Genomic DNA, 22,621 nt, shown 5'->3' on the forward strand with positions numbered 1-22,621 from the left:
CTTCAAGATTCATCAATTCATAAGCTCCATTTCCAATTATCTTCTTAATTATATAGGGTCCATCCCATCTTTTCTCCAACTTTCCATCACTTCCTTTCTGATAAGGGGGTATCTCTCGCAATACTAATTCTTCTGGATGAAAATCTCTTATTTTTACGCGCTTGTTATATTCTCGAGCTATCCTCTGATGGTAATTTTCCATATGTGCAAAGAAACTTCTCTTCGCTCTTCTAAATCATCCAATTTTTCTAGGATTAAACCCGCACTTAAATTCTTTTCCCATGCTTCTCGCTTACTTATAGGAATTATAACCTCAGTTGGCAATATCGCTTCAACTCCATATGTCAGGAAAAAAGGAGGCATTCCGGTAGCCTCCCTTCTAGTTGTTCTGTATGCCCATGCTGCATTGTGTACTTGTTCGCACCATCCTTTATTATGTCCCTCTAATTTCTTTTTCAACGTATCTGCAATTGTCTTATTGGTTGCCTCAGCTTGACCATTGCTTTGTGGATACAATGGAGTGGATTTCCCGCTTTTTATTTTGAATGCATTGAGTAACATTTCTATATTTTCTCCTTCAAATTATTTTCCATTATCAGAAACTAGTTTTGTTGGGATTTCGAATCTGCAAATGATATTCTCAAATATGAATGTGAAAATATCTTTATCTAGAATGTGCTGCACCGCGTTTACTTCTGCACACTTTGTAAAGTAGTTTGTCACTACTATTAAATATCTTCTTTGCGATGTTCCTGGTATGAATGGGCCCACAATGTCTAACCCCCATTTTCCAAATGTCCATTCACTTGTGGAGGAGTTGAGCATCGCCGCGGGCGCGTGTATTTTATTTCCATGACGCTGACATTCTTCGCACCGCCTTGACACTTCTTTCGCTTCTTCATGCATGTATGGCCAATAATAGCCTTGTATTTTCATTCTATACGCTAGAGACCTTCCTCCACTATGATTTCCTGCATCTCCTAGTGTAATGCTTTCAAGATTTCCATTCCTTCTGTTCTTGTTAAGCATCTAAGCGATGGTCCAAGGAATGATCTTCAGCAAAGTAAACCATCTCTTTAACTTGTGCGCTTCTAACCTGTTTCTTGGGACTTCTCCTTTTTCTAAATACAAATGAAGTTGGGTTATCCAATCTGCGTCTTTGTTGACCTTCTCTTCTTCTTCATTGTTTATTAGCATTACATCTACATCTTCGCATTCATCTTTATTAATTGAGGGTAAAAAAAGTGTTTGTATCTTTATGTCCCTCGCAGTCGGATCCACCATCATAGACGGAATAAAAACAAGTGCATTTGCGAGCCGATTATCTTTCCGCGAAATGTGTCTCCAATTTATTTTCGGAATTTGTGCTGATAACTCTCCTACAAGCTTCTTGTATTTTTTGCAAGGATGGCTCATTTGTGCTATATACCCCTTCTATTTGGCGAATAACCAATTGTGAGTCACTAGTTATTCGCGCATCTTCTATTTTCATTTCAATGGACAAGCGTAATGCGTGCACAACCGCTTCATACTCAGTTTCACTATTGGTAGATGCGAATTCCAATCTAAATGAATATGCTAACCTTTTTCCTGCTGGTGAGATGAAAACTATTCTAATTCCATTACCTCTCCATTTGATGATCCATCCACTAATATCTCCCATCTTGTGTTATCTATTAACAAGTATGTAGGATTCCCACATTCTTCATCTATATCCATCATATCTTCCACACTTTCATCATCTTTTAAAGAGAACTCTGCCAAGAAATCTGTGATTACTTGCGACTTTGGGGAAGATAATACTTCATACTTGATTTCAAAATTCCCTATTTGTACATTCCACCTCTCGATCCTTCCTGATCTTTTTGAATTTTTCATTACTGACTCAATTGGTATTTTGTTAACACTTTGATCTTGTGAGATTGAAAAATATATACGAAGCTTTTGTGTTGCATAAACCAGTGTGAGTATTAGCTTTTCTATTTTTGAATAATTCTTCTCTGCGGCATTGTAAGTTTTGCTTATGTAATATATCGGTTTTTCCATTCCTTCATCCAGACGTAGCAGTAATGCACTTAATGCATGTGATGTTGATGCTAAATATATCAGTAACTCCTCTCCTTTTTCCTCTTTTTTCATGATGGACAAATTCATTAGATGGTTCTTTATATTTTGCAGCGCTTTATCGCATTCATCCGTCCGCTTGAACTTGGTTCCTTTTTGTAGAATATTAAAGAAATGCTTGCACATGTCTGATGATCGCGAAATAAATCTCCCCAGTGAAGCTAGCAATCCATTTAATTTTTGTACATCTTTTACAGTCGCGGGTGATGGCATTTCTCCAATCGCTTGTACCTTCTCTGGATCAACCTCTATTCCCTTCTTCGATACAATATACCCTAAATTTTTTCCTGATGCTACCCCAAAATGCATTTTTCAGGGTTTACCTTAATATTGAATTGTCGCATGCGCTCAAAGATTTCCCTTAAGTTGTTTACATAATCTTCAGCTTTCTTACTTTTCACCGGCATATCATCAACATAGACTTCTAATGTGGTATGTATCCACAGTGCGAACACCTTCTCCACCATTCTTTGATATGTCACACCTGCGTTTTTCAAACCGAAAGGCATATTTGTATAACAATATAATCCTCTAGGCGCGAAGAAAGTAGTATGCTATTGGTCTTCTTCAGCTAACGGAATTTAATTATAACCCTTATATCCATCCATCAATGATACTCTGTCATTTCCTGCTGCGGACTCAACCATCTGGGGTATGTCTGGCAATGGATAACTGTCCTTCGGGCACGCTTTGTTTAAGTCGCTGAAGTCAATGCAAATCCTTATTCCCTTATTCTTCTTTGGCATCACCACCATGTTTTCTATCCATTCTGGATATTTTGCTGGTCTTATGATTCCTGCTTCAAGCATCTTCTGTAGTTCTTCTTCTATCTGTGAATGGTATGTTGTTGCAATCTTCCTTCTCCTTTGCTTGAACGGTCTTGCATTCTTGTTAATATCCAACTTAAATTATCTAGTGAAAAAGTTTAATTTTTCATTTTATTTGGTATATTTGATGAAAAGTTGAAATCTTATTAATTAGTAATATTTGATTTCTTTAATTAGTTAAATAGAAATTTGAAAAAGACCTCATTACTATTACTAAGTAGTCTTTCATTAAAGAAGGGCCATGTCCGATGGTTGGGTGAACTAATGCCTAGAATATGACAGATGACTACTTCATAACGATTTCAGTTGCGTCATGTTGAATGGGGGAATTAGACTTGGTTCATGTCAAATTTAAAATGAACCATTTATATATGTGATTTTGTAACTTTTTCTCTTTTTGTTTTTCGATGGGACTAAAGTCACTAAACCACACGTATCAATGAACAGAGACACTAAACAGGACCAAAGAAAAAAAAAAAGTGAACCGCATCAAAAAAGAATGGTTCTAAAGTTTAAATCGAATGCAAGACACTTGTAAATATTCATGAAAGAATAGCTAATTTCATGAAAGAATCCGATTATGATTTATCTTTGGGATTGGTATAGCCACAAAGTGAATCCTGATCTGATCACTCTTTCATACACGATTATCCTCAGAATGAGTTTCATGATTTTGAATAAGAGTACCGGTTTGCTTGGGACGTGTCGTTACAAAGATGAGAGATGTTTTGTCTTATACGAAAATTTGTGCTAACTCTTGTAAATTGGTATCTGTTATTAGTAATTTCGAAGGATTTTTACATTACATCACCAAACTGAAATTCAAGCTTTAGGTGAGAGAAGAAAAAAAAATGAAATCCAAGAATAAAAATAAGCATGAGCAAAACGCAACCCGCAACATAATTTAATCGCCTAGGGACCAGTACACGTAAGTCCAATCGAAATTCAACCACTAATTTTTCTGTTGCCTCCGGGAAATGATGATCAGTCCAAAAGAAGCCATCTTCTCCCGTTATCATTAATTATAAATATTTCAAGTGTGCATCTCTGATTGTCTTAGAACTTGCAAAGATATCAGTAGCTCTGACCGTACTAATCAAAGCAACCGATAACCTTCAATTGTGCATCCATAACCTTGATAGAGCTAGAAAGATGAAGTTCGAGAAAGAGATGAAGTCACAAATGGTGCCGGAATGGCAAGGAGCTTATATGGATTACACATCCCTCAGGCTCATACTTGAGGATCTTAAACTTTTCAAATTCAACACTCCCCCACAACATCATTCTCACGCCGCTACTCATCAACATCAGCACCACCATCATCATAACCCTGTTGGTGCTGGAATTTCTACTCTTTATAGAAGCTTTAGTGGACTAGTGGTTGCTCGTAGTACCCCTAGTATCACCACCTCTAAAAGTATCAACAGTACAACCACCAGTACTAATAATCACCACCATGGTATATTTCACCATGACGAAGAACCGGTGATATTAGTGCAATCAATGCGAGGTCATCATCATCATGACTTAGAACAGGGAGTAACTCATACGAATCAAAATCATGAAAAATATGAGACGAAGTTCTTGATGTCAAATGAAGATGGAGGAGAATATGAAGTAGCATTCTTTAAGACACTTGATGAGGAATTCAACGCGGTTAACAAGTTTTACAGCGACAAAGTCGACCAAGTTATGAATGAAGCTGCTGTTTTGACTAAACAAATGGATGCTTTAGTTGCTTTTAGAGTTAAAGTTGAGCATCCTGATCAAGGAAAATTTGAACAGCTCTGTAAAGAAATCGCCCGATCTGCTTCGGCATTTTCCGTCTCTTCGCCTAGGGGCGCCTCCAGTAGTACTGAAAGTTCCGGTAAGTAGCTTCGCTGCCACTACAATATTTCGTCCTTTAATTAATTCCTCAGCTACATATATACTATATACGTAATTTCTTTCACATTTTTCGAATGAGATTGAAATAACACGGGCACAATCTCTGAATCTGCTCCAGTTTGGCCTCTTATAATCCGAAACTAGCTAAGGAACCACCAGCCTCTGGGACGGCTTTCTTCCAAGGGGCGGGCCGCCGGGTGCCGATATTGATGGGAAAGCCGATCCCCCTTCCTGCCCAGTTATCACATCTCCGTTAGACCGGATCATTTTCAATTTTCAACGGGAATAGGCTGTAAAAATGATTATTTAAACAAAATTTACTGGGAGGATTTTTTTAATAAAGGTAATAAAAACAGAAAAAGGGCTGGTTCCTGTAATTTTCTATTCTTCTATATTTTGTTTGTTCTTGAAACTACAAAAAAATTGTCCGTATATTCTCACTGTTTTGTACTTTTTCTTGATCTCAGAATACAGTGCCTCTAATAATAATCAAAATTGCAAATGGCGCATTTTTTTTATAATGAAATAAAATTAAGAATTATAAAATTTGTATTTTACACGTCAATTACAGTCTAGAACAACGGGATATACAGTGATGATTTTGTCTTGGGGGATCATTACTGATCATATGCATCTGAGCTCACAGGTGTAAGCAAGGTGTAAAACATGTATGGTCGGTAGATAAAGGTAATGGACATTGGGGGTTAAAATGGGGAAGGTACATATACTAAATCACGTCTGTTGTCCCCAGAAAAAACCATTTTATTTTACCAAAGTAAAAAACCCAGTTGGTAAAAAATAAGTTGACTTTAGGTTTGCTTACATTCTCCGTGTAGTTAAGCCAATTTCTCTTAGCTAAACGAAATGGTGAGCGTGTGAATAATTCAGGTGAATGATGGATCTTACTCGAAAGGTGATCTTGAAATGGTTTAGTAACTCAGTTAGGTGAATTGGCTGTAATTTTTTGTTGAGTTAATCTCACTCTGATAACAAATGTGCAGTAACAGGGCATATGGAAGTTATACAAGAAAGTAATGAAACAAGTACCCGCGGAAGTTTTGCCGGAGAAATTGAACCGAGCAACGATGATGACCTGAAAGAAGAAAAAGATAATAAAGAAGATGGCGAAGGTGAGGAGAAGCCTTTAGAGATCATAATACCAGCTCATTTGGAGATTCTGAGTACTGTGAAGATCAACAGTCCATCTGGTACTCCACGTTCGACGATAAAAGGCATCCTCAAGAAGAAACGAAAGAATAATTTGAGTTTCAATAAGAAAAACTTAAAGAAAGCTGAAGAACAATTACAGTCTGCATTTGTTCATTTCTATCACAAACTTCAGCTTTTGAAAAGTTTTAGTTATCTAAATCTCTTAGCACTTTCCAAGACCATGAAGAAATATGACAAGGTACGTTACTGATAGTTCCGACGATGACAGATAACATCTAGATATGCATCTAAAGTTTTAAGCATTTTCGGATAATTTCTAACTGATTTCATGCATATATTTGCAGATAACATCAAGACACGCATCCAAAATATACTTGCACATGGTGGATAACTCTTACATCGGTAGCTCTGATGATGTTACTAGGCTGATGGATAGGGTGGAGGCTTCATTCATCAAGCACTTTTCGAAGTCGAACCGTAGTGAAGGCATGGACATTTTGAAATCGAAAAAAAAGAAAGAAAGACATGTAACAACATTTTCGTCGGGTAAAAACAACTCTTAATTTCGTTAATGAATTCGCTGATTTAGTATTTTTATTCTCAACCTCATCTGCTGCTTTTTTGCAGGTTTATTTTCTGGCTGCGCAATATCGCTTCTAATATGCCTGATTTTGGTCATAAATCTTAGAAATGTCATCAAGAAAGATGGTTTTACGCAGTACATGGAAACTATGTTTCCACTATATAGGTAATAATTAACTTATTGCTGTATCGACAGTAATCTGCTCGTCAGATGGTCTAATTAGCTTAGAGGAATAAAGTTTGAAATTAGTATTGTTTGAACTATATTGCAGTTTATTTGGATTTCTAGTCTTCCACATGCTCTTGTATTCAGCAGCCATATACTTCTGGAAGCGGTATCGAATCAATTACCCATTCATATTTGGTTTCAAGCAAGGAACTGAAATGGGATACAGAGAAGTATTTTTATTAAGTACAATTCTTGCAACAGCTGCACTTGCATGTGTACTTGCTAACCTAGACATGGAGTTGGATATATCAACGAAAAAGTACAAAGCGATCACGGAACTACTTCCACTAGCATTAGTTTCCGTAAGTGATTATATAACCAAATCGTTGCACTTATTTTAGGATCTCATTTTCTTAACTAGATAACAGTATTAATTTATAATCTTATTTACAGGCTATACTTCTTATAATAGTCTGTCCGTTCAACATTGTATATCGCTCTAGTCGTATCTTCCTACTGCGAACTACATTCCGAGCTATCAGCGCACCTTTGTACAGGGTAAATAAAAAAAATGTTCTCTTGTTAATTAAATCAGCCAGATATGAATGCATTTTTTATCAATCGCAGTATAATCTTTTAAATCCAACTCTCTTTTATTTGTTTTTTTCCTGCCGAGTAGGTCACTTTATCGGATTTCATGTTGGCAGATCAGCTAAGTAGTCAGGTTTGTTAATAATCTCATGCTGGCCAACTGCATCTCTATGATTTGAAGCAACAAATTAATTTACCAGGACTGACCATGTTATCTGTTAAATCTATCAGGCCCAAGCTCTTAGAAGTGTTGCCTTTTACATCTGTTACTACACTTCGGGTGACTACAAAAGGAGAGAGACCAATTGCAAAGCAGACGTTGTTTACAATTCATTCTACATCGCTTTAGCTGCATTTCCATTTTGGTTACGCGCCTTACAGGTTTCTATCTTTGATTCACTCTTCAAGCTAAATTAAAGAAGTATATATAATGTATAACATCTACATTAACTAGACTTATCGAGCCATCCTCAATGAGTTTGGGTTTATAAAAATCTATAGATGGGAATCAAAATTAACTTAACAACACGAATATTGTTTTTTCTCTATGTTTGTAGTGTTTTCGACGATATTTTGAAGAAAAAGATGGAATGCAGGGAATTAACGGTTTCAAATACTTAAGTATTGTTTTGTCTGTGAGCATGGTAACGGCTTACAGTAAAAGACATACAACCGAACTGTACGTAATGGCTTGGATCAGCGCGATCGGTGCAGCTATTGTTGCTATATATTGGGATATTGTTTTTGATTGGGGACTCCTACAAAAGAACTCGAAGAACCCCTGGTTGAGAGACAAGCTTCTTGTTCCACATAAAAGTGTTTATTACGGAATAATGGTAATGGACGTGTTGCTGAGATTTGCATGGCTACAGACTGTGCTGAACATTCAAGTTTCTTTCTTACATAAAGAAGCTATGGTTGTTGTTGTTGCATGCCTAGAGATCTTTCGTCGCGGTGTATGGAATTTCTTCAGGTATATTTTTTTTTGTCTTCTACAATTTTTAGTTAACTAACTATCTGAACTTATTTGTTTTCTTTCAAGCTCTCATGGGTTTTGGTTGATTTTCAGGATAGAGAATGAACACCTAAACAACGTTGGCAAGTTTCGTGCCTTTACAACCGTGCCTCTCCCTTTCAACTATCACGAATTGGAAGATAAAAATGAGTGAGTAGCCAGTTTTCACTAGAGTGAGCCTCATGATGCGTATCATGATCAGAAAAGTTAGACAAGAGGCTCAAGGATGACAATCGGATGAATCCTAGAGCTTGATGATGATCAAGAATGTAAGAACACCGAGACACCCTCAAGCGAGTACTTGGAAAAAGGATATAAAGAATACCGGGCTTTGGAGAGAAAAATTAGAGAGTGTAAAACCCGACAACTTTGGAACTAAGTGTTAATTCCTACTTGTTATGGGGGAAGATGCAAGTCTTTTATTGATCTTTGATCATTTTTGTACGCAATATTGAAGTTTGTTCAATAGTTACAACTTCAGTTCACCCCAATTCTTTCTTCTTCTTCTTTTTTTTTTTTTTGGAAAAAAAAGGTGAAAAAGAAGTACAGGAGGGAAGAAGCACAAAGCAACTGCACCAAAAAGAAGAGCTCGGACTAAAGTGTCACAGTGTGACAGTTAGAATATTACAGCTCACTAGTTATGTTAGTTACTGTAGGGTCTGCTATTAATAATTCAGTGTGTGCCTTAATCATTGTTGTTGGGAGGTATAGGATGGCGACACATGTGTTGCATCCATTGAGTCTTAGCTAGGGTATTGATTGGTGTTAAAAGACCCTGTAAGAAAACTCTTATCTCTATCTAAAAATTGAATGAAGTATTACTTCTTTAGCTGCGCTTTCTAAGCTTAGATTTGGCCTGAGTTTTGGTTCAGGAGGTGATTCATCACCGAACTATCTCTCAATCTCCCTTACTGATCGATAAATTGTTGTAACTATACAACATTTGGTATCAGAGCCGTTCCATTTCACTCAATCTCCCCTCAAATTTTTTTTCTTTTTTTTCATCATGACCTTGAAAGATGTTGAATCAGATGTCGACAAACTTACTACTACAGTGTCTGATGTTCGTGGTGCAGTTGATAAACTAACCAAACAGTTTGACACCCTCCTCAAGTTCCTAGAGAAATCTCCACAAACCCCTGAGAAAGATGGATCTCATTCAGGAGCTAACAAGACTCAATCCTTCACACCTCCATCATACAATGTTCCTCAATACAGAGTTCCTAAACTAGATTTTCCACGCTTTGAGGGTGATAATCCAAGGGGATGGATTCAAAAGAGCGAAAGATATTTCAAGCTCAATGGAATTGAAGACCATCTGAAGGTAAATATTGTTGCTATTTACTTAGAGGGTAAAGCTGAAAAAGGGTTTTTTAATTTTCAAGTTAATAGAAATCGTATTACATGGCCAGATCTAGCTACTCGTTTAATTGCTAGATTCGAAAATCCAATTGAAGAAAATTCTGTGGGTAGCTTCAATAAATTAGTTCAACTCTCTACTGTGGATGAATATTATGAAGCATTTGAATCTTTAAAAGCGTTAATGCTGAACATGAATCCAACTCTTACTGAGGATTATTTTGTTATGAGTTTTCTGAGTGGTCTCAAGGAGGAAATTGGTAAGTCTGTGTCTATGTTTCAGCCTGCCACACTTACTGAGGCATTTTCACTAGGTAGGCTACAAGAGCAGAAAGTCAATTTAGCATCTACAACTACCAGGCAATTCAATAGATCTTTCAATGCCTCTTATTCTTCTAACAAGCAATACTCATCACCCTCCTTCCCACCTAAACCCATTTTAACTTCCCCAAAATCCACACCTCAAGCACCAAAATCTTTTTTCACACCTCAGTACAAGCCTACCACTACAAGCCCCACAATTAAAAGACTAACTCCAGAAGAGATGCAAAAGATAAAAGACCAAGGCCTTTGCTATAATTGTGATGCTGTGTACAATCCAGGCCACGTTTGCAAAGGAAAACAAAAGATATTCATGTTACAAATGGAACCTTCTGACTCACAGGAAACTGAAGAAGAAGAAGAAGAAGATGTTTTTGAAGAAGTTGTAGAATCACCAGTACACTCTGACATGGAGATCTCACTACATGCTCTCGCATGCACTGTTACAGGGGACACAATAAGGATTCCTGGCATTCTACATAAGCACAAAGTGTCCATCTTAATTGATTCAGGTAGCACAACTATTTTTATTGACAGTACCTTGGCTGCTAAAATTAAGTGCATTATTAGTCAAACTGCTCCTATGATGGTAACTGTTGTCAATGGTGATCAGACTGTTAGTACTGGTGTATGTCCTCAACTACACTGGAGTATGCAAGGACATAAGTTTACTGAAGATTTGAGAATCTTACCTTTAGATGGTTGTGATATTGTCCTTGGAGCTGACTGGCTTAGGAAATTGGGTGAAGTGTTATTTAATTTCTCTAAACTGAGTATTTCTTTCAAGTACAATCATAAGAAAATTACACTTCAAGGTGCTCCCCCAAGTACTTCTTTACTTATGGTGAGTGGCTCAGCTGTTAAAAAATTTCTTTCCAAGACTACTCATGGAGTTATCGGGCATTCGTTTTCTGTCTCTGCTACCCCTACAGATACCACTACTCCTGCAGTTATTTCATCATTATTACAAGAGTTCCATGACATCTTTCAGGAACCAACCAAACTTCCACCTCAGAGAAGTTTGGATCACAAAATTCCCTTACAACCACTTGCAACTCCAGTTAACCAAAGGGCTTATAAATGCCCATACATCCAAAAGGCTGCAGTTGAACAAATTGTGAAAGACATGCTTCAAACTGGTATAATTCAGCCTAGCCATAGTCACTTTGCTTCTCCAATCCTCTTGGTAAAAAAGAAAGATAATACTTGGAGGTTTTGTGTGGATTACAGAAAACTCAACAACATCACTATTAAAGATAAATTTCCCATCTCAATTGTGGATAAATTATTGGATGAGTTGAAAGGTGCAACTATCTTCACCAGGATTGATCTTAGAGATGGATATCATCAGATTAGAGTTCATGACTTGGACATCTTCAAAACAGCCTTTAGAACTCATCAAGGGCATTATGAGTTCAAAGTCATGCCATTTGGTTTGACTAATGCTCCTGCTACCTTCCAAGCTCTAATGAATGACATTTTCCAGCCTTATTTGAGGAAGTTTGTCCTTGTTTTCTTTGATGACATTCTTATTTACAGCCACAGTATGGAGGAGCACTTGGAACATTTGAAGACTATGTTTTCTCTCCTTAGACAACATCAACTTTTTGCTAAGCTGTCTAAGTGTTGCTTTGGCCAATCTTCCTTGGAGTATCTTGGTCACATCATTACAGCTAATGGTGTTTGTGCTGATCCTTCTAAGATTGCTTGTATGCAGAATTGGCCGATACCCAAAACCATAAAGGAGTTGAGAGGTTTTTTGGGACTTACTGGTTACTACAGAAAATTTTTTCAAGGCCATGGAGAAATTAGTAAGCCACTTACAAGCCTTCTCAAGAAGAATTCTTTCCTCTGGAGTCCAGCTGCCACAACTGCATCTGAACAGCTCAAAAGGGCAATGACTACTACCCCTGTTTTGGCCTTACCAGATTTCACTAAACCTTTCATTGTAGAGAGTGATGCAAGTGACACATGTCTAGGTGCAGTTCTCATCCAAGAAGGAAGACCAATTGCATTTTTCAGCAAACCTTTGGGTCCAAGGGCTCAAGCACTTTCTACTTATGAGAAGGAACTTCTTACCATTGTCCTAGAAGTGCAAAAATGGAGACAATACTTACCAGACACTAAATTCATTATTAGAACAGACCATCAGAGTCTCAAATATTTTCTGGAGCAAAAGGTGACTACACCATTACAACAAAGGTGGATGATCAAGCTCTTAGGTTTTGATTACTCCATTCAGTATAAAAAAGGATCTGACAGTATAGTAGCAGCTGCTCTGTCCAGAAGACCCATTGATTATGCCTCTTGAAATTTCATGGTTCTCTCCACACCTACATGGGTTCAGGAAGTTACAAGCAGCTATGATAATGATGATAAGGCACAACAACTCATTTCACAATTCTACTCAACCCTGCTAGTGTTACTCACTTTACTTACAAGGATGGTGTTCTGAGATACAAAGACAAGCTCTACATTGGAGTGGGAGGCAATATAAGGACCAATCTGCTTACTCACTTCATGCATCTGCCATTGGTGGTCACTCAGGTATTCAAGCAACTTCTGTTAGAGCTAGAAGCCATTTTTATTGGAGAGGCATGCATAGAGATATTGTGCTTTTTGTTTCTCAATGTGATAATTGTCAAAGGAACAAAAGTGATCATACTAATGTAGCTGGGTTGCTTCAACCTCTTCCTATCCCTGAGCATGCATGACAACATATCATTGTGGATTTCATAGAGGGTCTCCCTATTAGCAACAGGAAGAGTGTCATCATGGTGATTGTTGATAGGTTACCCAAGTATGATCATTTTATAACCCTTCAACACCCTTACATAGCTGCCACGGTAGCAAAAGCCTTCCTATCTCAAGTGTTCAAATTGCATGGTCTCCCTTCTTTGATTGTGTCTGACAGGGACAAGGTTTTCACTAGCCATTTTTGGCAGGACCTATTCAAAAATCTAGGAACCAGTCTTAACTTGAGCACAACATATCACCCCCAAACAGATGGCCAAACTGAAAGGGTGAATGCTTGCTTGGAAAATTATTTGAGGTGTCTCACAGGCCACAAGCCTAGAAGATGGAGTGAGTGGCTAGCTTTAGCTGAATGGTGGTACAACACCAGCTATCATACCATCTTGAAGCTTTCTCCCTTTCAAGCACTTTATGGGTATGTACCTCCACATTTGGCCTTTCCTTCTCAAATCACTACTTCAGTGGAGGCAGTTGAAGTTTACTTTAAGGAAAGAGCAGCTCTTCTTGATGTACTCAAGGAATCCCTTCACAAAGCTCAAGAGAGAATGAAATTGTATGCTGACCAGTCCAGAAAAGATAGATCATTTGTTGTAGGAGATATGGTTTATTTGAAGCTTCAGCCCTACAGACAAGCATCCCTGTCATTGAGAAAGAACTTTAAACTCTCCTCCAGATTTTATGGCCCTTTCCAGGTGTTGCAGAAAATTGGACCAGTAGCTTACAGATTGGAACTTCCTTCTCATGCGCGCATTCACCCTGTATTCCATGTGTCACAGCTCAATCAACATATTTGCCTCAAGCATACTCCCTCACCTACCTTGCCCATTGTGGACCATAAGGGTGAGATTATAATGGTTCCTCAGGAAGTTTTGCGCAGCCGCACCATCTTAAGGGGAAAGCAATTACTCCGCCAAGTCTTAATCCAATGGACCAACTCATCTCCAGAAAATGCTACTTGGGAAGACGTCTCTAATGTCAGAGCTCATTACCCTGAGTTTATCCTTGAGGACAATGATCCTTTTCAGGGGAAGGTAATGTCACAGTGTGACAGTTAGAATATTACAACTCAGTAGTTATGTTAGTTACTGTAGGATCTGCTATTAATAATTCAGTGTGTGCCTTAATCATTGTTATTGGGAGGTATAGGATGGCGACACGTGTGTTGCATCCATTGAGTCTTAGCTAGAGTATTGATTGGTATTAAAAGACCCTGTAAGAGAACTCTTATCTCTATCTAAAAATTGAATGAAGTATTACTTCTTTGGATGCGCTTTCTAAGCTCAGATTTGGCCTGAGTTTTGATTCACGAGGTGATTCATCACCAAACTTATCTCTCAACCCCCCTTACTGATCGACAAATTGTTGTAACTATACAACATAAAGCTAAGTCTGGCAAAACTAGAACAAACAAAGAGTTTATAGTTTGACTCAACAACATCTAGACCACAACAATACCAGAAAAAAAGAGAAAAAAAACTTATTTCTTCTTTGCAGGAGTCTTTTTGCTTCTTCTCATATTCTCGGTGAACCAGGTTCTACTGGAGTAAAGTAAAGAATCAAAGTCAAAAGCATAGTTTGATCCCGTCTCAAGCAATATGCTAGCAGTATGTTCAAATAGCTCAAACTAACTTTGGTGCCATGGAAGCAATATGCAAGCGTCTAAGAAATGCTAACAGAAGTGACCAGTGGGGAGAACATCTATGTCTTCCTTCATTGGAGGTTGGGGATCCGCGGTGAACTAATAGCTCCATCTCCATGTTTAGCTAAGATATCCGCGTAAGCATTACCCTATAAATGTAAGAAAACCGAAAATTTAAGAAAAGCAAGTTCTCGAAAGTCAGTTGCACATAAACCCTTTAACTGTGATCATCAAATTCCCCAATGAATATTTTTGATACTAGTAGTGGCTTGCTGTAGTAATGTTAAAGAGCGGTTGAATCTTATTGGTTGAGACACCACCAGACTTGCTAAAGGCAACTAATTACACCAACCCAAAGAATATTTCTAAGCAGTGGCGAGCCATTTAGATTTCCTGACAGTTGTCAAAAATTCCTGAAATGTATTGCAAACTAAATTTACCTCAAATATGCTACTAAGCCATCTCCATAAAGCAGTGGCATAGCTGCAGTTAAACATAAGCAACAACTTAAAACCACTGTAATACCTGAATCCCGCATCGCATCATCAGTTGAGACTCTGTCATGGAGTAGTTTCCATGCTAACCAGGCCCTCTCGATGGTACACTAGCCTCCCATATACGTGCACAATCCACATGATGTTACTGTCTTGGGCAAGATAAATCACCAATGATTCCTCTAATCTCTTGCATACTGAGGATTATGCCAACATTTGGTTTACAGGTGAGGTGAACTAGCAAATACAGAACACAATTAATTGAAGCATTTCCACAAACACTTACCAAGCAACTCTACTACAGCATAACATGGACTAGCTAGCGCTGACTCCCTCCTCTTTTCTCTCTGTTCTTCGTCTTCTTAATCTGCTAACAAGACATAAAAAACAGATGTACATGGTGGACTAAACTTCTGGACTAAATTGATGTATATGGTGGACTAAACTGATAAAAAAAATTTGCCATTACCATCTCCACAATCTCATTTCCCTGTACATGCAGATTCTCATTTATAATAGTACCCATTCTGGGATTATTTACTCCCATTATTTCCCCAAACCCATCCAAAGCTTCCACCACCTTGCCAGAACTTTGCTTCTATTCGATTGTTCCAGTACATTCTTATTTTCTTTGGGCATCCACACCTTTAATTTCTCTGCCATCATACAAAACATGGAGATTCACTATTAGCCTCCATTTTTACACATACTCCAGCATACCTCACTCTGGTTCTAGTTAAATTATGATGATCTAACGAGTAATGAGACTTTAACCACACAAGCCATCATACTTAAAAATTTCATTTCTAGAATATCTTGTTCAATGAAGACTTGCCATGGACGAATCAAAAATAATCTATAGTAACTGACCCTAATTCCATGGAAGTAACTCTATCTTAGTCCGAATCAAACTCAAAGATGAATATCAGTTCTTCATGGAGAGTCATCTTTTCCTTGATCACTTGGTGGAAATGTAATCTACTACCCAAAAATACCCAATTAAAAATTTATCGCAAACCCTAAGTTCATCGACTAAATCATTGGGGGATGATTAATTTCAACTTACCGTTAATAGAATGTTGTTTTTGAAAGGAAAATTTGCAGGTTGACATTGCTATCTTTGTCAACTCCAAAAAGAGATCTCCATTTTGCAGCTCTAGGGATTTCTGAAACTCCCATTCAATTATCTTTATCGGTAGAATCATCAATGTTAACTCCACTAAAATCTCCTCTTAGAGGAAGAAAATCCACACAGGAGTTGAGAGCATAACCGAAGAATCAAGTTTAAAACCATGGAAAAATTAACAACCATGGTGAAATCTTATTAGGCATACTGCATAAAGATAAAAAAGGTTGTAAAACAGCAAAATCAGATTATCCCTTAATCCAATTTTTTTTTAATTGCAAATCTGCTCTTTATGTATTAGTGTCAGTAATTTTGATTAGTGATTAAATATTTTGTTTAGTGATTAAGATAATTTTCAGAATTATAAAGGTTGTTTAGATGATTTTTTGGATCATGGTTCGGCGAAACAAGTTGAGGTTCGGCTCACATCTATGAGCCGAATCTACCAATTGATAAACGGTTCGACTCACCGAATCTGTTTACTGCATGCGACGAACCTATAATTTTCAATTCCAACCCTTTTGCTAGACATTAGGTCGGTTTATATGAAAGTTTCATAGTAAGCCGAACAACATCCTAAATAGCCCGGAAAAAAAATAATTACTGGTTCGGCTTATATTTCGAAAATCGTATGAGCCGAACGTCAATTTGTTATTTTTTGGATTAAAATATTGTTATTGGTTCGGCACATATTGAGAATATCATAATAGCCGAACCTCGTAAATGTGCTAGGTTCGGCACATATTATGATTATCGAATACGCCGAACCCCTATGCATATCTATCTGTGACTAGGTTCGTCTTGAAATTTCATGTCGAACTGTCGATATACACTTACAGGAAGCTTTTGTGAAGAACAATTCGGCTAAAAACGCAACTCAATTTTGAGCCGAACCCAACACTGTAACCGTCATTTAATGGATGAAAAACAACAAATAGGAGATTGGGTTTGTAAAACTTACTTTCTTATCCTCATTTCCGGAGTTGGAGATGCAGTTGGTTCAATTTCTGGTTCAATTGGTGGTTGATTTTCAGTTTCTACACCTTCATCTTTAATTGGTTCTTCTTCTTCTTCAATTGATGGATTAGAAGACGATTTGGTTTGCCTAGTCCCTGCTTTTCTTTGTACGAGTCATTATGTGGTTGAGTTTAATCGACGATCAAAATTTTATGAATCGACAATTAATCATGATGATGAATTTTTTTTTTTTCGCATGAGAGGGAAGAGTTCGGCTAGAGAAGGAGGAAGAAGAAGAGATGTTAAGGGAAACTAATTTTGATTTTTTAGAAAACTGATTTTAAGGTCACCCATAAAATACCCCTTATAAGGTCACCCAAAATGGGACTATTATTTTGTATGCCTAGAAAGATTTAGGTATGCTCAAAATCAGGGTTCAAAATTAAAATCCTACAAAGTCACGGGTGAAATCTCCATGGTCAAAACTTCGCCTGATCACCATACTGGGCCTTATTACAATGTTGAGCCCCGCCCCTGGCCCATTCTCTGGACGATAGTGTCCTTTTGTGCTCATTTCACCACTAGCCTCATAAACCAAGCTCAAGGCTCTGCAGAATTATGTACATTCAAGCGTATTCTTGGATACTTCACCCCTCAACTAGAGGAACCTCAAAGGGAATTAGGGTTTTTGCTTTCTTAAGGACAGATACATAGTTTTTGTTCAGCCATAAACGAACAGACGTATCGTCCATCCATAGACTATCGACCTTATCTCTTTCTCTTTACTCAGACGGAATATCAGGCTAGGTTGATAATCAACCTCAACCTTTTCCTTGCTCCTATTATTGGACAAGATCTCGCCTTGCTTCTATGATTGGATAATATATTATATGCTCGTATAAATAAGAAAGCGGCATCAGACCTTATCCTCTCTACAGACCCGACCACGCCTTTGTTCTCTTACGACAAACAACCACCAAGTCAATGCTAGCTTGAGGTATTGATAGGTGTCTAAAACACTTTGATATTTATCTATTGTTTATGCTTTCTTTTCTAAGTTTTCTTGTAAATCCTGTATCTTATATTTAATTTTGAGTTTTAAGTACTTTGGAGTTGTTTGGAACGAAATAAGAAGAAACGTCGCTTAAAAGGGAAAAAATATCATTTCATGTGCAACTGCTATTACAGGCGGATTGTTTCTCATTATTTGCTTTTATTTCTTCATCTCTGTCTGAAAAGCATATCGGCTTTAGTGATGCGAATTATGTCTGAAAAGCATGACAAATTTATTGATGTATAGAGATTGAAGAAAAGAAGTGGATCTGAGAAGTAAGAGACGGCTGCTGATAGGTGTTGTAAACACCGTAATTATTTATCTATTGTTTATACTTTCTTTGGAATTTTCTTGTAAATTATGTACTTACGTTTGCTTTTGAGTGTGTTAGATGCAATGGAGTCATTATGCACAAAAGAAGAAGAAAAAGTTCAATTGGAGCGTAAAAGCAAAAAGGTCAATTCATAGGAGAGTGAATTTTGGAGCAGCCTAGGTTGCGCAAGGAGGAGGTGAAAAATGAATTGTCAGTTTCTCAAAACTGACAGTTGAGTCGAAGAATTAAGTCATCAGTTATCTGAAACTGACAGGCCAAAGAGTTTAGGTGACCCTTACATACTATACAGGGGTGGCTATATCCACTAGCCTTTTTCTACAGAAGACCTGAAATTCAGAGAGATTTTGTTCTCTCATCATTGGCTTCTATTTCATGTTCTCTGCCTGTAAAGAATGGCGGCCCCATTAGAATTCAGAAGAGGGAGATCAAGAGAGGATGGGTTGTGTGTTAGCTTTGGATTTCAAGAAGAACAAGAGCAATTTGTGTTGCTGCTGCTGTAGAAAATCAGTGAAGAAAGCTAGGGTTGCTGTTTCGGTGAACCAGATGAAGAAATTGAGATATGATGGAACAATTTATAGTGATTCAGATGTAATATGAGAAGAAATCAAAAGGGGTTTTGGTTGAATTTGGATTTACTTCAAGTTGTTGAGAAGAAATGGAGAAATTAGGCGTTTGAGAAGAATGGGTTCGGTTCATATTTCAGTTTGAGTTCGAATTGGTGAAGAGATTCAAGGGGAATTGGTGTTGTTTCTGTTAAGAAATTAGCCATGGAAAAGAGAATTTAGGGTTCCCGAGACTGCAATTAGGGCATGATGTTGCTGTTGATGGTTTGTGATAGTTGATGGAGATATGGAAGAGATTATTGGGTGAATGAATCAGGTGGAGATAAAACTGAGCCTGCCTGGGAAGATGATGCAGATGGATGAAGCTGCAATTGGGTTGCTGCAGTTACAGATGGAGAAGATTATGCTGTTGCAATAAGCAAGAACTGATGGTTGCTGGCAGAAGAGATGGCTTGTCTGGAAAATGTGCTACCGATGCTGTTGGTCTGTGTCGCAGAGCTTGAGATGTTTGTTGTTTTGCAGTGGAGATTGAAGCTTCAGAATGGAAGGACATGGTGGTTATGAAACTGATGAATTGTGCAAATGAGTTGAGAACTGAAATGGATTTGGTGGTGTTAGCTCTATTGTAGGGATCCAATGAAAGGGAATAGTGCAGTTTGCTGTTGCTTCGCAACTGGAATGCCTTGAAGTGGTGCTGTTGTTGCAGCAGTTTGATTTGTAGGACAGGGATAGCTTGAATGGTTTCTTGCAATTGAGTTGTGACTGCAGTTGAATGGCTGTTTTGGTGAAGCTACAGAGTTGCTGTTGTTTCAGTATGATAAGCAATTGAATCTGGTGGTGATTCTTACCAGTAGAGATGGACAGAACTGCAATGAGAAATCAGAGAAAGTGGAGGAGGTGTTCATGCTGTTGCTGCAGTTGGCTAAGCAAGGAATGCAGTGAAGGAATTCTGGTGGTTCAGGATGGTGTATTGGCTTGAATGGGTTCTGGTAATGGAATAGGAGTTGGATTGAATGAATGGAACTGATGTGGCTTGAGGTTGTGGTATGGAGATAATGAGGATTCTTGCTATGGAGTTATGTTGAAGTTATTACAGGTGGTTATTGTGCAAGCATGAAGCTGCAGGTCAAGGTGGTCTGAGCTTAGATAGTCAAGTGCAAGTGATGCTGTGGACCTGGTGACTGAAGGCAGTGAAGGATTGAAAGCGCAGGAGATAGAGCTGCTAAGTGCTAATGGTGTTGGTAGTGTTTGTAGGTTTGTAGTCTTGATACAGCTGAAGCTGAGCCTGAGATGGAGTTGTTGTTGCAGAATGGTTCAGTGAAAATGAGTCTGAGATGGGGGAGGTGAGTTTGAGTCACAGCCGGGAGTGTAAGGTGGGATTTGCCTTATCAGTTTCACAAAACTGACAGGCATATCAAGTCATGGACCTGATGGGCTCTGAATTGTGGGCTTGAATTTGGATTAAGTTCAGAAGTCATAAAAAGGAAGGGAAATATTATAAAAGAGACGAGACATCTCTTGGCTAAAGAATCTTAACTGCTACTTTTGTTCTAGGGTTTAGAAACATGATAAGTTCTATCTTCCTTCTTGTTATGAATTCCTATGCTATGAATACCTAGTTTTATTATTGGTTTAAGGAATAAGTTGGATTTCCAAATATGAGTTTTATGCAATGAATTAGTTTTGTCTCCATGTTATCGATTATGATTCACTATTTATATCGTTAAATGATTTGAATGCTAGTTTGATCGAGTCGCGAATCGGTTGAGTTTATTTTCATCTCTATTGCTAGATTAGGATTTGTTATACAAAGTAGCATATTTGTGAAAATTGCTTGTAGTGATACATCCTAGTAGTCACATGAGAACCATAACCTTTGTTAAATCGGATTAGTGCTTTTACACGTTCGATTGCTTTGATTGGCCTGATTTCATAGAACTTAATGCATCTAGGGAATTAAACTTGATTAGTGCTTTTACACGTTAGGTTGTTTTCTAAGATAGAATTCATATTCGCATCTTTTAATGTGTTTGTTGATGACAAGAGGAGATTTGTGGGATATACTTGCGATCAAGGTATGCTAGGGCCTTTGATAAAAGTTGAGATTAAAATATCAATTCTAGTTATTCTTAAAAAGCATGTTTGTGAATGAAGATGAATCCTTAACCAATATCTCTTCTATTTGATTTGCTTGTTTATTTCTGTATTTGCTTTTATTTTATTTTTAGTTCCTAAAATCAGAAAATCCCCTCATTGTTTTATATAGGAAATCGAAACAACTCGACAACCTTAGTCCTCTCTGTGGGAACGATCCTTTCTTACCCTTTCTATATTATATATTTTGAGTAGTGAGAAAGTAATATTATTTTTGACGCATACGACAGCGATCACCTGCTGTTGGTGGAAGAATTCTAAGAAGAGCAAAAGCGATACTTCTCACGTGCAGGTGTTATTGGAAGCACAATGGAGGAAAAGGAGCTGGCATTCGCTGGTGGCTTGTATCAACTCTTAGAGTTCCTAGAGTCATATGGGTACCCCTTGTCTACTCTGTATGGGTGGCTATATCCACTCCCATTCCAACACAAAACCTAAAAATCAGAGTTTCTCTTCTTATTCTTTTCTTTGTCTAAAATTAAGAAAAGAGAGGAGATGGCGGCTCAGAGAAGAGAGGTTGTCGTTGCCGAGTAAAACGATGGATGATTCTGTTGATGGTGATGAATAATTCTGTGGATTCGAGACTGATTTAATGATGAATTTACAAAAGCTGAATTAGGGGAGAAGATATGAATGTGTATAAAGGGGATCTGAAATTGATGGAGTGGAGAACAGTATGAAGAGATGGTGTTTTTTATGTTAATTGAATCTGAGAAGGATGTTATTTGGTCGATTGGAGCTGCTGGTGATGAATTAGGATGTGATGGTAAAATACTCGATCGCCACGTGTCATCATCTCAAGAGATGATCACACAATGAGACGATAAGATAAAAGCACCAGATCATAATCCATAAACTAGTTTTGTCTGAATCGAGAGACCTGCTACTACGATACATGAATGAGGCGTGTAAGGAGTGGTCTAATCAACCCAGACAGTCAAGTCTAAAAAGGAGGATCGCATTTAATGAAGGATCAGAAGAAGCATGAGCGAGTCTACAACACCTCAGAGAGCTCGTACAACCTATACTATAGCCCGAGGATGATGAAGCACGAGGTTACCTGAGAAGAGCAGCACGATGGTGTACAGGGCGAGATAACTCGGAGAGGAACCCAACATAATATCACGAGGGATAGTATAGAAGCTCGTTCGAAATCCTGAGGAGATAGTCGACGACAAACTCCATATAATCGGTGAGGCCAGACCTTCACGAGTCTTATTATGTCTATAAATACCAGTCCATGTAGAAGGAGATGGACAACTTATGTAACATTTTAGATGGTCTTTCTACAGAGAATTCCTGAGAGAGATATAGAGAGATATAGAATAAGAAGTCTAAATGACATTTGTAGTTCTTTCAAGGGTAAGACCTTATAATCAATAAAGAAAATATCTTCTTTCCCGTCGACGTAGGTCTTCATGGACGAACCACGTTATATGCTTGTGTCGATCTTTACTTCTCATGTTCTTTACATCTTGTTTATATTGAATGTTGAATGTTT

At 37.8% G+C, this 22,621-nt stretch overlaps 1 protein-coding gene and 1 long non-coding RNA gene across 5 annotated transcripts; one reads left to right on the plus strand and one right to left on the minus strand.

Annotated features, from left to right (window-relative positions):
* The first annotated feature begins 3,938 nt into the window (after positions 1 to 3,938).
* On the plus strand, positions 3,939 to 9,072 carry LOC113316911 (phosphate transporter PHO1 homolog 5-like). 2 transcript variants are annotated; one of them, XM_026565070.1, is made up of 11 exons: positions 4,679 to 4,818; positions 4,957 to 5,181; positions 5,840 to 6,246; positions 6,353 to 6,554; positions 6,636 to 6,756; positions 6,863 to 7,121; positions 7,213 to 7,317; positions 7,439 to 7,483; positions 7,582 to 7,731; positions 7,908 to 8,323; positions 8,420 to 9,072. In XM_026565070.1, exons 3-11 carry the CDS (start codon positions 5,851 to 5,853, stop codon positions 8,517 to 8,519), a joined length of 1,794 nt encoding a protein of 597 aa, XP_026420855.1. In that variant the 5' UTR covers positions 4,679 to 4,818; positions 4,957 to 5,181; positions 5,840 to 5,850; the 3' UTR covers positions 8,520 to 9,072. The 2 variants fall into 2 exon arrangements, with proteins under 2 accessions (XP_026420854.1, XP_026420855.1); XM_026565069.1 differs by lacking the exon at positions 4,957 to 5,181 and having other exon boundaries at positions 3,939 to 4,818.
* A 5,002-nt stretch (positions 9,073 to 14,074) lies between these two features.
* On the minus strand, positions 14,075 to 16,191 carry LOC113319641. Of its 3 annotated transcripts, XR_003345709.1 has the most exons (5): positions 15,999 to 16,191; positions 15,402 to 15,588; positions 15,219 to 15,299; positions 14,964 to 15,129; positions 14,075 to 14,587 (listed from the first exon to the last, which is right to left on the minus strand). It is a non-coding gene; the product is annotated as an uncharacterized LOC113319641 (long non-coding RNA). The 3 variants fall into 3 exon arrangements; XR_003345708.1 differs by having other exon boundaries at positions 15,219 to 15,588; XR_003345707.1 differs by having other exon boundaries at positions 14,964 to 15,588.
* Positions 16,192 to 22,621: the final 6,430 nt, after the last annotated feature.

The sequence above is a fragment of the Papaver somniferum genome, chromosome 10, assembly GCF_003573695.1.
Source record: "Papaver somniferum cultivar HN1 chromosome 10, ASM357369v1, whole genome shotgun sequence".
Lineage (NCBI taxonomy): Eukaryota > Viridiplantae > Streptophyta > Magnoliopsida > Ranunculales > Papaveraceae > Papaver > Papaver somniferum.

Coding starts and splice junctions, on each gene's coding strand:
- LOC113316911 (XM_026565069.1), top strand. CDS start 4,104: ATGAAGTTCGAGAAAGAGATGAAGTCACAAATGGTGCCGGAATGGCAA. Junction 7,122..7,212: donor TTCCACTAGCATTAGTTTCC/GTAAGTGATTAT, acceptor TCTTATTTACAG/GCTATACTTCTTATAATAGT. Junction 8,324..8,419: donor GGTGTATGGAATTTCTTCAG/GTATATTTTTTT, acceptor GTTGATTTTCAG/GATAGAGAATGAACACCTAA.